The sequence below is a fragment of the Pleurodeles waltl genome, chromosome 7 (assembly GCF_031143425.1).
Source record: "Pleurodeles waltl isolate 20211129_DDA chromosome 7, aPleWal1.hap1.20221129, whole genome shotgun sequence".
In the NCBI taxonomy this organism is placed as follows: Eukaryota; Metazoa; Chordata; class Amphibia; order Caudata; family Salamandridae; genus Pleurodeles; species Pleurodeles waltl.
Genome location: NC_090446.1, coordinates 699,516,816 through 699,530,777, shown reverse-complemented (window position 1 = coordinate 699,530,777; position 13,962 = coordinate 699,516,816). Strand labels below are relative to the sequence as shown.

General features: G+C 42.5%; 1 protein-coding gene across 5 annotated transcripts in view; it reads left to right on the top strand.

Moving 5' to 3' along the window:
- Positions 1–13,962, top strand: part of LOC138304557 (E3 ubiquitin-protein ligase RNF14-like) — a 123,632-nt gene that overhangs the window by 25,697 nt on the left and 83,973 nt on the right. For all 5 annotated transcript variants that reach the window (XM_069244714.1, XM_069244715.1, XM_069244717.1 and 2 more), the window contains one exon: positions 4,727–5,245. In XM_069244714.1, the coding sequence (XP_069100815.1) occupies positions 4,727–5,245 (519 nt within the window). The remainder of the gene's footprint in view (positions 1–4,726; positions 5,246–13,962) is intronic.

The following is a 13,962-nucleotide window of genomic DNA, read 5'->3' as shown; positions in this document are numbered from 1 at the left end:
AAAGTAAAATGTGTTGTCCTTGCCCCCCAGAATATGTTCTGGGCGTCAGGTGATGAAAATTCTACACACCCCTGTGTCACTTATTCATGCCTCTTATCACTGATGTACCAGGGATTGGAGGCTATTGTATGCCAACTGGAAAACCATGTTACTTCCTTTGTACAGTTGACCCTGCAGAGATATTGAATATGAGCAGCCATAGCTTACCTCAGAATATATAGAGGACCAGTAGATAAAATACTTATTACTCCACTGATTACACAAAAGAAACACATTCTCCAAATGAGCTATTTGTGTAGAGAATGGGTTCTCAGATACCTTACAAAACATATTAAAACCTGTGGTAGTGAAAATTAGGAAATTACACAGAAATGTAGAAGTGTCTTGAAAATCCTTGCACCTTCTGGGCTTAGATGCAACCACTAAACATAATTACTGGACCTATGCAGTAAAATGATAAACTACTAGGGTATTATGGTCAATATTATTCACAATGGAAGTGGCTGAGTGTTCTCATGAAACTCATGTAGACTCTTGTATTTACTATGGGCTTTGTTTATTAGACTCAGTCATTGGACCAGTGGTAGCAGACCAGATGCTACAAAACATTTGTCCTGGTTAATTAGTGACCCAGAGGCAAGGTAGGACAATTCAGTGTCCTGAGAATCTAGAAAAAGTTTCAGGAAAGAAGGCCAAGAGACTCCAAAACCTACACTCGAGCGGAACAGAAGTCCACCCTAAGTTAATAAGGGACCATGAGGGTCCCATAGAGCTTAATCTGTAGCTCATAAGTAAACCTCGTATCCAAGAGAAGTGGTACCATTTAGTTTCCAAACTAGTCACCAAGGAAGTGTTAAATGCTAGGAGGACTATTGATGGTGCCCAGCATCCAGATAATGGTTCCTCAACTTAGTTGGTCCATATCACCAAAGTGACTAATCAAGATTTTTGTTTGGCAGGGCCACCTCTGGGACATGGTGCACCCAATGGGACCACTAAAAGCCCACACTGAAACTGAGGTACTGGGAGTTTGGTTTAATATTGAAGAACAATAAGTACTATACTGACATCTCTAGCAGTTCCTTAATTAAGGACCAACACTACCTAAATCTCTGTCTGTGGCCGAGAAGGGGAGATATGGATTTTCTCAATGTCATGGATAACTCCAGATAAGTCGAGGATAATGCCATCTCATACATTCATGGTCTCGGAATGTTAGTTAACAGAGCCTCAATTGTTTGTTCAGACAGATGCTTTTGGGTTGGCTCTGGCCAGTTACTCTTGCTAGTTAGAGGTGGATTTGGCACCAACAGTATGCATACTCCCCCACCCCTCTAAACAACTACAAGGATAGTAGAAAGAACCTCAAGGACAGCAGCATGCATATTCTCACATCCACAAATGGGAACAAAGAAATCCTAAAGGGTAGCCTCCCGTTTGTGCAGCCATCACTGCTTCCTCCACAGTACATTATTCATCCTGTACACATCATCCCAGGCACATGAAGTGTATGTAACAAATAGCACACTGCAAAGCACAATGAATAGCCTGCACATTAAGGCCACATTTATGGAGGAATGAAAGAAGTTTACAGTGAAAATGGCCTTAGGAATGATTTGAGGGCTACAGTTAAAAAACGTATAGACACATGAATACAATTTAGCAGCCACAAGTTCTTTGGATGCAATGTGCATCTCAGTGGACACAGTCTAAGGGTTGGAGGTAGGAGTGGGAAAGAAAAAGAAGAGAGAAATGTTCACACCTGATCATGACCCATTGATTGTGAGCTGTATCCGGAAGATCCTTAACTTTATAGGTCTCAGCAAAGGATTAAATATATGTCCTATAACTATCATGGGACTGATGGAGAATTTCAGATATGCTCTAAATGAGGTTGACACATTTTTCCACCCTAGCAGGGGGTAAGAGAAATCAACATAACAATCAATCAGCTTTTAACTTGCAGTATGACCAATGTGACCACACAATGAAAACCCAAGTCAGAAATGAAGATAAAGGGTTTTGTCACAAACCTCAGGTTCATGTAAACAATTCTAAAAAAAACAAGCTATAGAGGTACAGTAACACCATTAAGTGTCCAAAACTCTCGGAAAAAAAACACAATCGGATTAACATTAAACAATCTCAACACTCAATAACTGCTATACAAAACAACAACAACAATAAGAACACATAGTGCTCGATAAATAAGTGTTGTCCACCCCCTCTAAGCATCAGTCCAAACTGAAGTCATCTGAATAATTTGCCAAACAATGGGAATCTCTCAAAGACAGCGAGTTAATAATTGACATGACGTCCTCGGCAGCAAAATATGGGGACAAAAAATATTTAGAAGATAAAGGACAAAAAGATGTTGAAAAAATGATATCTGGGGCAAAATGAAGCTAACTAAAATAGGCAGAAAGTAGGTAAAACGAGAAGGTGTTAGCATCTCAGAAGCTCGGTCAAGAGTCTTCGCATGGGTCAAAGAAAATCTAAGTTCTCTCAGCAACCACCTGGGAAAGTGCTGGGCAATGGCAAAAAGGTTTGCACCTCTCAAAATCCAAGGGGTCTCTCCTACTGCACCTTAGTGAAAATGATAAATTAAAGTCCAGAGTGGATGATGATTTATTGGTAACGCCATATAGATCAGAAGATTTAATTGCCCATTCATCTCACATCATATGACATGCATTTGTAACATCCACAGAAGACCCAAAGACTGTACTGGGAAGGTATACGTCCTTGGTGTCCTGTATGAGTTTGGAACATACTGAATAGAACTAGTCTTCAAACTCTCGGTTACTCAATGTACTGTCTTCAAGGTTAATTTCTCAGGCTCTCTATGAATAAAACAATAGCACATCTATTTCCAAACTAAAATTTCATGTGAATGACATCTGGAAAGATATGACACGTTAGGAAAGAAGAACAATTTTCCCACACTCTATGAAAATGGGGTGTAGCAGTGCTAAACTAGAGCAGAATTAAAATGCCACCCTTTTTTGAAATAATCAGAACATGTATCCTTTCAAATACAAAAAAGCCTGTAATAATTCTTTCAAACTTCAAGTTGCAGTAAAATATAAAACAGAATAACTTTGTTAATACGTGTCAATAAATATGATGGAGAACTACATTTTTCAACATTAGCCAATGCCATCTAGTGCACATCGGTTATGAAATTCATTATCGTTTCAATGATAACTGTTCTCTAATATGATAAGGAAACATATGGAATCAAAATGAATGATTATATTTCAATTAATATGGTTATACCACACATTGAAATTCTACACTACAATGAATGCACCTCGAGATGGACATTTAGTGCACTACTTTACAATTTACCTTGTTACCAATATATCACAATATAACATCAATATGTTCACATGTAGATCAACATTCTGACATCGAAGGTGACAGTGAAATCTCAGCTGCACCAGGACTATTAAGTCTTATTACCTCCAGATATTTTTTTTCTGGCAGTTTGCATAAGGCTGGCCTTGCCTCTTGCAACATAGTGAACAAAAAACAATGCACTGTAATGCAGCCAACTAATTACCAGAGGCTTTGATTAATTCAAGCATTCCACTCATCACTTTTTTGTTTTTCTAAGTCCACACTCTTGTGGTGCACTGTACCACTAACCTGCAATTGAGCTGTTAAAACTGTCTTAGGTATGTGCAGAATTTCTTTTTTAAATGTTCAATCCATAAAGTTACATTCTCTAGAAGGTATTGTTCATCTTTTTGCTACTTCAACATGTCTCACCTCCAGTATTTACTTTGCAGACATTCTTCAGGAGTACCGTTCAGTCATGCCCCTCTACTCGCTTATTACTTTACATTCGGGTGATGTGTCAAACTAAACATTTCTGTTAAATGTTTTACACCCACTGTTAGTTTATAATATACTGCTTTGATTAGTTGTAAATAGTTTGTTTTTTGCTCTTCCTATCAAATGCATGCCTACCAATCTCTGTTTCAACATTATCAAAGCAGGAAGAAGGATAAACTGACTTCTAGTATTTTAGTCTGTGTTATTATTGTTTTTGAGATATGAATCACAGCAGGTTGAATTAAAAATATCAAATTACAGGGGCATGCTGATGTTAGCATCTAGAAGATCTCATGAACATGTGTGAGTCACCACTCTTTTTTCACTTCTCTCCCTCTATCCAATTGTGCTTTTTAGGTCAGTTTTCCTCTCTGAGTTAGAAAAGATTTTGCAAGTGTTCAGATGTGTCAAACTTGCAGGGAGGACAACACCGCTATGGCGGTGTCATTCCCCCGGCCCTATTGCAATGTCCCCACTGGTCTGACCGCCAGGAGCAGTGATACAAGATAGCACTCGGCTCCCTTAAAGGAGCCAAGTGCTATCTTGTAGCACAGGGGGGCCGACCAGCACCCTTGAAATGCGCACTGTATACAAAGCAGACAGTGCCCATTCTGACGGTGCTGGGCAGGGGGCCTCTGCACTGCCTATGCCTATGACCCTGTGGCTCCCCTGCACACACTCACTGCCAGTCTTTCCATGTCGGCTTCATTATTTACCCAATTAGAAACACTCAACAAATACAGCAGTAGTGATACTTAAGGGGTGACATTTGGCTATCAGCAATACATTATTTCTAAGATAGCACTGGTTCATAGGATTACACCCACTATACATCATGAAGTGGTAATATCAGGCATTTGTAAGCACTTTATGTTTTCTATTTTAGCTCTCATCTCTTTGCAAGAAGTTGGACAGTTTGTGGGAGGAGAACAAAGGCTTTGTAGTTTTGTTTACCTGGATGCAGTTTTTAAAAGAAGAGACTCTACAGCACCTGAATATCACATCCCAGTATGAAGTCACAGTGTCCAGTGATGGAATATGCAGTCTGAGAGATAAGGTTCAACAAAAAGAAGAGCCGGACACATCAGAATGTGGAGCGATGGCGAAGTGTGTGTTCCTTGACGAAAGAGCTATGGAAGAGGCTCAGTCAATGGACAGGTTGATAAGGAACATATTGGACTTTGATCAGACTCAACAGTTGAAGAGCTTCCAGAGAAAATCATACACGTGCAATGTCTGTTTCTCAGAAAGGCTGGGCACTGAATGTACACAGTTCAAGGTGTGCCAACATGTCTACTGTAAAGACTGCCTGAGGGGCTACTTCGAAATTCGAATCAAGGAGGGCCTGGTGCACATGCTCAGCTGTCCGGAACCCACATGTGACTCTATTGCTACTCCATCTCAGGTAACATATGCCTTCTGTGTGAGTGTATTTTTAGTATTCATATTGTTATATCTTAGGGACTCCTAAGATGTGGTTTAGTTGTGTTTGCATCAAAGGTCCAGGTCAAACAGATCCCTATCTTGCAGTGTGAAGAAACAATGCAAACAGGTAGCGGAGTCTAAAATCAAATCCTTGATTGACCTTTTGTTACATTCAATACCAAGAAACGAATCATTCGCAAGGTACAGAGGAGGAAGTACAATAACATTTACATAAAGTGTGGTATGGGGTTATCTCCAGGACATTCCCCATATCATTGTAATCATTGTGACTTAAAGAACGTGCCCCCCGCAAATGCTTCTTTTGAAGGAAAGCCGCATTTGTTCCAGATGGATTTGGACCTAATTTCGCGCAGCCAACTCAATACAATTTGAAAACCTAACTTCCTAATTTCTCCTAAGGTTTCCATTACTAGTAGGCACCTGGTAGCCCCTCAGCTTTCAGTGAAGCACGCATGAAAAGTAAAATGGTAATGAAGAGATTTCATTGCCATTTTGTTTTTCAGTTCAGTGAGCCGAGTGGCAGCGTTGAGCGGGGTAATTGTTGCTGATTGGCAGCAGGGAGCAGTGGTAGTTGCTGCTCCAGTCAAAATGCACATGTCGCTTTGGCCGGCTGTCTTGTGACAGCCAGCCTGATGCGTAGTTTAAACCTCTCCAAACCGGGCAGTCTTAGTTGGGTGGAGAGTAGGCACAGGCACCCAGTGCCTTAGAGCGCCTCGAGGCAGAATGCTCAAGCAAATCCTGGTGCTTCTCTGATGCTGAGTAATATTAGCAGCAGCATGAGAGCAGCATCAGGATTATAGCCTTGCCTCCTCTAATTTTCTGTTTGTGCATTTCCTGGAAGCATGTGGTTGGCGTTGTACATATTCTCAGGTCTGCTTGAACATTGGCAACTAGTTAGCTGAGACACAGGTGCTGCTGTTAATCACCTGAAATGCTGGTCAGAGGTCGTGAAGGGAGCGGGAGCAAACGGCCTCTGGTGCTCGAGAAGAGGACTGGAGGATACCGTACATGGAAAGAGTATTTCGAAGGAAACACAGGTTTGAGTTACACATGACAACAGTGACCTGTCCCCTGCAACAACTGTGTCTTTATTTCTTTATTTTTTAAAGAGTGTTCACGATTCCTACCCCTTACCTATTACTGGAGTATTGTTTGAGGCCTTTCTGGCAGTGTCAGCTTTGGCGTGAATTAGCTTCTGCTTGTGGATTGTTTGTCAAGTTGAAACCCCAGCTGTAAATGTGTTTATTTTGGTTTATACTTTCACATAGGAATGTCGCTTATCTCAGCTGCCTTACCTACGGCTACTGATGTATTGTTAAGCTAAATATTTGTTCCACGAAACGCATTCCCATCAGCTCAGTCTTATTTGGTCTATATCAAGCCCTTTAAGATTGTGCACGGTAAGTGGGTCAAACTTTCGCCCCACAGTTTCAAAAGGTAAGCAGCCACTATTGCCTGGTTCAGGGGAGCCTGAATGCAGGTGTTAGGGGTTGCTGGACCCCAGTTAAGCTCTTCCTTGGTCCAATTGTTATAAATCACAAGCACCCACTCATGCTCGGCCTCTAGGCCACACCCCAAGACATGCTCTTATGCCAGCCATCAAAAGCGGATGCAGAGCTCATTCGCGCAGTGTTTGTAGGTGAGGAATACTGTGCTTTATTTCCTTGTAATTGACACTCAAGTGCCTACTTTTTAGGAGGTGCCTGGCTCCTGAATTATACTTCTGCACAAAATGGGCCAGACCCGGTTATTTTAAATTTATGATTTTGCCTTTCTCACTTTTATTTTAATTTTATTTCCCGTTACCAATAGGCACCTGGTTCAAGGAAGCCTGAATCCAGGTATCAGGGGTTGCTGGACTCCATTTAAGCTCTTTGTTTGTACAGTTGTTCTTAAATCACAAGCGCTGACTCACTTGGCCTCTAGGCCATGCCCCCATGCCAGCTTTCAAAACTGGATGTGAGCGCGTTCGAGCAGCATCTGCAGATGAGCAATCCTATGTTTTATTTCTTTGTAATTGGCACCCAAGTGCCTACTTTTTAGGCTGTGCCTGGCTCCTGAATTATACTTCCTCACAAAACAGACCAAACCCGGGTATTTTAAATTTATGATTTTGCCTTTCTCACTTTTATTCAATTTTATTTTCCATTGCCAGTAGGCACCTGGTTCGGGGGAGCCTGTATCCAGGTGTTAGGGGTTTCTGGACCCCAGTTAAGCTGTCCCTTTGTTCAATATTTTTAAATCACAAGCCCTGATTCATGCTCGGCCTCTAGGCCATGCCCACAGTCACGCCTCCATTCCTGCATTCAAAACCAAAGGCGCGCCTAAGGCAAGCCCATTTGCGGCCATCCACGGCTGAACTGCAGATGGCGCCGTGACCCCTGCCTGATTTTTTTATTATTCAAAGGAAATGCTTCTTCAAATTGAAGCAACTAGTAAGTGTTCTTCATTATGAACTAAATTTAAATTCAGTCTGGAAAACAACGGTTATGTTTGTTGAAACTGCCAATACTTCTGCAACATTAAGCCTCTTCCGTCCTTGGCTGTATTTAACCAAGACTGTTCTTGACCTTTCCTTCCTAACCAAAATCTTCAGGCCCCTAAATTAAAATGCATTCTGCCGAACACCTGTTCAGGTATTAAACACAAAATTGAATTGTTTTATCATTTGGACTCATATGCCCCTGACATTGCATTCTTAAAAGAAATCTATGATATTGTCAGATTAGATCGAGTAGGAAAGCGAGGAGAGGGCATAGCGATAATTTATCGCAAACATCTCACTTCACTGGTGAATCATCCAAAATAGAGGATTGTGAAGCTCTCTTCTTGAAGTGGAACGTGGACAATAACTCCATGCTTTACAGACTACTCATTTAGAGAACTCCAGGCCCCAAAACAAAGTTTCTATAAGCACTCAATGAGTTCTTGGAAACTAGCATCCAATTTGTAAACTACACTATTATAGGAGACTTTAACTTTCATTCGAAAGATATAAACAACAGAGATACTAAAACCTTGATAGATAATTTACCTTGTTTCAACCTCCTCCAGCTGGTCAATGCTGCTACTCACTCTGCTGGACACATTTTGAACTGCATTGTTACAAATCATCCAGATCCACAGCTGGAAGAAATCCTTCCTTTCACATGGTCAGATCACGAGGCGGTAGGGTTTAGTTTTAACTTACACTCAGATAAACGCGCTACCAAAAATCCAGGCCAGATCAAGTTAGTAAGGGCTTGGAATAAGACAGACCTGAGTGCGCTCAACCACACTTTGGAGGCAACCCAACCATCTCTGACAGGCAACTCCTACACCCTGCTGCAGAATATAAGTAATGGCTCAACTGCTAATAAACTGGCTCCGGTTAAATCCATTAAATCTTTTACGAATAAGCCGACTGCTCCTTGGCTCTCCCTCAGTCTCAGAGCAATGAAAAATAACTGTGGGCAACAGTAAAGTGTCTGTAGGAGTAACTGTTCAACAGAGGAGATAGTAAAATATAAACAACTGATTTAGAATTACAAAAATATGATAAAGAACGAAAAAATAAACTTCTACAAGTAAAAAAAAAAATAAGGCAAAAAACTCGCCCAAGCTCTTCAAGATGATTCAGGAACTTGCATGTCTTCCCCCTGGTGGTAAGATAATTCCCAGTCAAAAGGTTTGCAATAATGTAACGGACACCTTCCAAGATAAGGTAGAATCTGTATATATGTATTTTGATGCCACGTTAAATTCTAGCACCCTTCTCATAGAGAACGATTCAGAAAAGTTGAACCACCCTAAGCTTCTCAGTTTCCCTTTTCTCTCCCCTGAAAGAGTATATGACCTGATTACACTGACTAAATCTGGCGCTCCCTCCGACCCCTGCCCAGCAGATAGCAGATACACTGTCCCCTTCTCTCATGTCATTAGTAAACCAGGTTATCAATACGGGTATCTTACCATTAGAGTGGAAAAAAGCAAACATCTTGCCGCTGCTCGAAAAACCTATCTTAGATCCAAATGAGAATAATAAAAATATCATCCTATTTCGCGCCTTCACTTCCCTGACAAAATCTTAGAAAAAAACACATGAATACTCTGGTATCAGAATACCTTGACCATAACGAGATCTTGGACGGAGCCATATTTAGCTTCAGGAAGGCTCACAGCTCCGAGTTGACTCTATTAGTAACCGCAGAGGAAATAAGGGACATCATGGATAAAGGAGGCAAGGCTGCGGTGGTCCTATTGGACCTGTCCACAGCCTTTGACACCGTAAGCCACTCTTCGCTCAGTCCCACTTTATTTTATAGCTATGTCAGGTACACATGAATAGGTAATTTCAGTGTTTTTTGTTTTGAAACTGTAGTTTTCTTTTTTATTATTAGAAGATCTCATTATACTTCCACTTTAACTTTTGATTTTTTTCAGTGAATGTACATATATATTTCTGTATGTGGGTGTGTTTGTGTGAGTCGGTGTGTGTGTGTGTGGTGAAGTTTGGACACAAGGTGAATGTGGCACCTTAACCCATGAATTTTCATGTCCTTTTAGTTTTTAAGTTAATGTATCAAATAGTCTTCACTCCATTTGAACTTTATTTTTAGATAAACCTCACCACCACAGTCCCTTTGTGCACTGAGTGCCCCTCCCTGCAGCCCATCGGTGCATCCCCTTGCCTGCTTCTATGTGCTCCCGACCACCTGCTGCCTCACTGTGTGCCCCATCTCCCTACAGCCCCTTTATGTGCTCCTTTGCCCCTCTTGCAGTCCTTCTGCATGATTCTCGCAACTCTGGCAGATTCTGCACCTGCCACCATTGCATGCCCATATATCTCTTCTGTGTGCCCCTGACAGCCACAACTTTGCCAAAACCAGAAAGTCTGGCACGTAACGTAAAAGACAAGGATATTATATTTTTTAAGTCTCTCCCAGTGTTCGTATACATTGGGAGACCTTTTAAAAAGCTCTCTCTTAATCCTTGTAAACAACAAGAGAGTTTTTTTCTTCAAATTGTCTTGGTGTTGGGGATTTAACATAATTCCCTAGGATGGGGATGTGCTTATCCTTATCAGTAACCCCGCCTTTCCCATGAATGACATGGATGTTTTCGTAATTAATTAATAGTACAACCAAAAGGCCCAGATGTGTGAGTAGTGTATGCCTTTCACCCTGTGTTGCTGCACTGTATTATTCCTACCTTGCCCAAGGGTGGTGTAGTATGTGCCCACCATTCCCCATTCGTCTTGCCTTGGGGAGAAGGTGGCTAAAACAGTATAGAGACTAGGTGTTATTTCTTAAAGCCTTTACATTTCTTTTCAGGTGTGATTGAGCGTATTTTCTACTGACCCATCTGCAGGGTTTTATCTCAGTCCAGTCTTGGCAGGGCTTGGATTGATAGTTAGAAGGACGTTTGTGGACTCTTTTGAGCAACCCACTATCAATTTTTATGACTCCCATCTACAAAGGAGCAGCACTTCATGGTGGGTTGAAGTAATTGCTTAAACTATGGGTTCGAAACGAGGCAAAGAAAATCTTTGAGAAAAAGCTGGTAATCAAACATCTACTAAAAAAGAGAGATGTCTTATTAGCCTTCCTGTACATCCTCCTCTTCATTCCCCCACTTTATTTAGTGTGTCGGGGAAGATAGATTTCCTCTTAGCAGAGTTGTCCAAAATGAGGAAATCCCTTACAGCGTACCCAAACTGGCATCTTTTTATTAGCTGGACAATGTTTTTTTACGGATACTATGTCCTGAAGTGAGTGAATGTTCCTAATACTTTATGAGAAAATCACCAGTCCACGGGGGACATTAATTGTGTTTTTCTTGGAAATTGACTAATTTCATTTAATTTTAAATGGAAATAGCTTTGGGGGTCTATGTCCTGGAATAATATAAGTGTCAACAGGTCAACCATTTTTGCAAGGCACTGCATACGTGGATCATTTATCCAGGACAGTGGTTTCCACAATGTACATGGGAGCCGGTCTGGGGCAAAATGTTACTAGAAGAGTAGACATTGTTAAATTAAGTGGCCGTCATGTCTGGTGTGGTGAAGGCAGTGCCTCCACCACAAAAGCACTTTGGTGGCCAGGCCCGATATCTTGCTGAGGCTCGAAGTGCTGCTATAGTGAAGCTTATTTATTTTGCCTCTAATGTGGTGTGGAGGAGAAAGATCCATTTGCTCCATTATTATGCATTGATGATCAATAGAAACTGAATGATTCCCATCTGCAGGACAGCTGAAAGAGGAGGTAACTGTTACCTTACTCCAGATTGGCCTTCGATGTTAGACGGTCTAGTTATCTCACGGAATTGTGAGATAACAGATTAGGACCAACCCATTATCGAGCATTAGACCAGTGGTTCCCACCATTTGGTCTGAGGACCACTAGGGGGTCCGCAAAGCCTCCTCAGGGGGTCCGCGACTGCTTAGAAAATGAAATAATATTAACAGATGAGGTCCCCAGCTTTCAGTAATGACTCAGTGGGGGTTCCCCGTATTTCAATAATGATTCACCGGGGGACCCTGGGTTCCAATAATGAAAAAGTGGGGGTCCACAGAAGTTAAAAGGTTGGGAACCACTGCATTACATGGTCACCCCACACTAGAGCTTAGAATGTGTATTTCCCAATACAACTACAGATCTTTGCTTGACGAGTCCTTGTTGCTTCTACCTCATTAATTGCTATTCCGGCCTTATGTGAGCTCCTGAGGCCTAAACTTTGTTGCATTGCTCAGCCTTTTATTGGTGCCTAATTTCTTGCCATTTTTAACATTTCTGGCCCTTTGGGCACTCTGGCTGCATCTTCTTTACTGGGCAGTGGACTACACTGCTCCTGTTACCTTTCACAGCTATGCATGGATTCAGCTGCTGCTAATGGCCCCATACATTTCTAACTACCTGTTGTACCTACCTGCTGCTGCCTTAGCCGCCTTGTGCTTGGCTCATGGGTTTTTCAGGCATGTGTTGTTTAGCGTCAGACCCCCTTGCAAGAATGTTCTGGGAGGCTGCATACTGTAGATGGCAGGATGCATGATGGGGTTGGGATGCAGCATTCTTCTATGGTTCTCCTTGGGGATTGGTGAAGAGTAGCTTTTTCTGTCTGCGGTTCTCCATAGGGCTCTCAATGACAGCTGTGGTGGCCACCATAATAGTCACCAACAAGGTGGCTATCAGCACGTCTTTTGCCTACTTCACTTCTAGGCCACCATCTAAGTTAAGATGGCTGACCACACATCCTTCAATTTGGAGGACTTCCCAGTACAAAATGGATGACACACTTCTTGTGTGTAATATTATGTTCGTATTTAATTCACTTACTGTTTTACCCTCTAAAAAGCCTTCTCTTTTATCCTTTACTGAACACTGCCATAAAGGCAAGTTCCTCTCCTTGTGGCTGTGTATATGCAGCTGGGGTCATACCCCACATCATAGACGGTTAAAGATAAAGAGTGGCCCTTTTGCAATCATTCTGCACTTACCTGTCCTTATGGCATCAATGGTGAACCATCCCGGGATAAAAACAATAAAATAGCATACCATAACACACCATAACATTGAAACAAATAACAGGTAAAATGCAAGATGATCCAATTATTACAAATGAAGTATGAGCCCAAGATTGTGTCGCAAATCATAGTCTGAAAGCTGTTAACTTCCCTTTAGCATGGACTACAGGCTCCAAGCTCTTTCAATCAATCAAAACATTTATTAAGCGCACTACTTACCCGTTAGGGTCTCAAGGCGCTGGGGGGGGGGGAGGTGGGAAAGGGTTGCCATTTACTGCTCAAAAAGCCATTTCTTGAGGTGCTTTCTGAAAGTTAGGAGGTCCTGGGTCTTGCGTAGGTTGGTGGGGAGGGAGTTACAGGTCTTGGAGGCGAGGTGGGAGAAGGATCTGCCGCCGGAGGTGGTGCTTTGGATGCGGGGGACTGTGGCGAGGTCAGCGGAGCGGAGAAGTCTAGTAGGTGTGTGGAAGTTTACTCGTTTGTTAAGGTAGGCTGGTCCAGTGTTGTGGAGGGATTTGTGAGCGTGCATAAGGACTTTGAAGATGATCCTTTTGCTGATGGGCAGCCAGTGAAGGGATCCTAGGTGAGCGGAGATGTATTTGTGGCATGGGAGGTTGAGGATGAGACGTGCAGCTGCGTTTTGGATGCGCTAGAGTTTTTGCTGAAGCTTGGCTGCGGTACCAGCATAGAGGGCGTTTCCGTAGTCCAGTCTGCTGCTGATGAGGGCATGGATGACCGTTTTTCTTGTTTCTAAGGGAATCCATTTGAAGGTCTTCCGTAGCATGCGAAGGGTGTTGAAACAGGAGGACGATATGGTGTTGATTTGCTGGGCCATGGAGAGGGATGAGTCTAAGATGGTGCTGAGGTTGCGTGCGGGGGTGGAGGGTGTTGGGGGTGATCCGAGGGCGGTGGGCCACCAGGAGTCGTCCCATACTGTCTTGTTGGGGCCGAAGATGGTGATTTTTGTTTTGTTGGAGTTGAGTTTTGAGGTGGCTTTCTGTCATCCATTTGGCAATGTCGAGGAGTCCGGTGTGTAGGTTTGTCTTGGTGGTGGAAGGGTTCCTTGTGAGGGAGATGATGAGCTGGGTGTCGTCCTCGTACAAGATGATGGTGATTCCGTGGGGGCGGAGGGTGTTGCCGACGGGGGGCATGTATATGTTGAAGAGGGTAGGGCT